General features: G+C 40.3%; 1 protein-coding gene across 1 annotated transcript; it reads right to left on the bottom strand.

The window, feature by feature from the left end:
* Positions 1–202: 202 nt before the first annotated feature.
* LOC125207813 (aquaporin PIP2-4-like) lies at positions 203–1,486 on the bottom strand. Its single transcript, XM_048107312.1, has 3 exons — positions 828–1,486; positions 595–735; positions 203–479 (listed from the first exon to the last, which is right to left on the bottom strand). Exons 1-3 carry the CDS (start codon positions 1,413–1,415, stop codon positions 360–362), a joined length of 849 nt encoding a protein of 282 aa, XP_047963269.1. The 5' UTR covers positions 1,416–1,486; the 3' UTR covers positions 203–359.
* Between the last annotated feature and the right edge of the window lie 708 nt (positions 1,487–2,194).

Genomic DNA, 2,194 nt, shown 5'->3' with positions numbered 1-2,194 from the left:
GTTGAACATATATTTATTTTAATGTACATTTATGAATTTGTGAAATGCAAAAGAGTTACTCTGGTAGATTTTTAGTGTGCTTGTGACCCAATAACCTGATCATGAGTAAAAGTAGTCCTTATGTTATATGTTGGCATTTATCATGTGTGTCCAACTCAACATTGACAAGATCCACAGTTGTTTTCTTAAAGAAGAAAGTAAATACAAACCAGAGAAATATAAACTTTATTACTACTAGTTTGATACAAAAAGCACTATATTTATTTAGTGCTTAAGCCGGAACGATAAACAAAAGTAAAAATTAAGAGCATATTTTGGCACATTTATAAAAATAAGTGCCAAGTAAAAAAACAGAGTCCTTAATTATAGGAAGAGCTCCGGAATGATCCCAGAGCTTTGACTGCTCCTGCCCTCAACACAAACTGGTGGTAGATCGCTGCAATCACTGCTCCAACAATTGGTCCCACCCAGAATATCCACTGTAGTTACATTTCACACATCAAACAAAACCCCATCCACTTAATTTCCTCATAATAATGAAGCTGTTACTACTAAAATAGAATTAGGTGAATTAGGTGAGTATGTATCTAGTACCTGGTCATCCCATGCCTTATCTTTTCCGTAAATGACGGCGGCGCCAAAGCTCCGGGCTGGGTTGATGCCGGTGCCGGTGATCGGGATTGTGGCTAAGTGAACCATGAACACCGCAAATCCAATTGGAAGTGGCGCCAAAACCTACAACATCCGTGACATAATTCAATTAGTATTCTTCCTATTTTTATATATTAATTTTATAATTAATTAATTAGGGAGTATTAGTCATTTACAGGGACGTGGGAGTCTCTGGCATTTCTCTTGGGGTCAGTGGCGGAGAAGACGGTGTAGACAAGAACGAATGTGCCAATGATCTCTGCTGCCACTCCTGTGCCGGCGCTGTATCCGTCGCTGAGCTCGTTGGCGCCGCCGCCGTACTGGAGGTAGTATGTCTTCTGGAAGGCCTTGACGAGGCCGCAGCCGCAGATGGCTCCCAAGCACTGCGCCACAATGTAGAGCACGGCCCGAACCAAGGACACCTTCCGGGCCAGGAGCAGCCCGAAAGTGACGGCCGGGTTGATGTGGCCCCCTGAAATGCCAGCGGTGCAGTAGACGAGGACGAAGATCATGCCGCCGAAGGCCCAGGCGATGCCGAGGATGCCGACGCCGCCGCACTGGTCGGCGGCGCTCTGGTACTTGTAGCCGATGACGGTGAGGACGGTGACGTAGAGGAAGAGGAGGGTTGCGATGAATTCGGCGATGGCGGCTCTGTATAATGACCATTTGCCCAGCTCGTCCATGTCGATTAGCGGCGCCGGTGGAGGATCTTGGTAGTCCTTCACGCCATAGTCATGTCCGCCGACCTCCACATCTTTCGTCATCTCGATTGATCGAATCAGGAAATTTAATTATTTGAATTATTTGTGGTTTGTTGAGTGACCTATATGATGAGCCTCATTGCTATTTATATGAGGAGATACTGCTTTCTGGAATGTCTGATTGGACTTATTTTCGCCGCCCCATTTAGCTAATTTTTTTCTATTGTAAATCATTCATTCCAACCCGTCTTAATATTTTTATGACTTAATAACATTTACTCATTCTTTAATCTTTAATCTTTACTATACGCTAATGCTCTCTTAATTATGGAATAACCACTACTAAATTGTGGACTATTCTGTGTGGTGACTTTGGAGTTGAAGCTTCGAGATTTTGTTACATTAATTCGTCCCTTTCTTTTTCACAGGAATATTGTTATGCTCTTCTTTCTCCACCTAACTTTTTAGTGTGTTAACTGGACCTATCTTATTTATATCTTTTTTTCATGTTCACGTAAAGAAATGTTTGCAAAAGGGAAATAACTTAACTATATTTGCTCAAACTCATAAAGAAGTACTATAACTTAATTATATTGAAATAGAGGGAGTATAAAATTCCCTAAGTACAAATAATTCACAAGTATAAATTGCAACAATCATTCTCGTATGAATAGATACTATTCTAACTCCGGTAACATATATAAGTGAGTCATTTTTCTTTAAAGTAAAAAAAAATTTCTTAATTTATTTTCCCATCTATTTTATTCTTTCCATTCATCTATTTTTTTCTTTCTTATATTTTACTCTATACTTAATGGCTCGTTTATAGCGAGAAAGGATGA

The sequence above is a fragment of the Salvia hispanica genome, chromosome 2 (genome assembly GCF_023119035.1).
Source record: "Salvia hispanica cultivar TCC Black 2014 chromosome 2, UniMelb_Shisp_WGS_1.0, whole genome shotgun sequence".
In the NCBI taxonomy this organism is placed as follows: Eukaryota; Viridiplantae; Streptophyta; class Magnoliopsida; order Lamiales; family Lamiaceae; genus Salvia; species Salvia hispanica.
The sequence above is the reverse complement of the archived record's forward strand: the minus strand, read 5'-3'. Positions and strand labels throughout refer to the sequence as shown.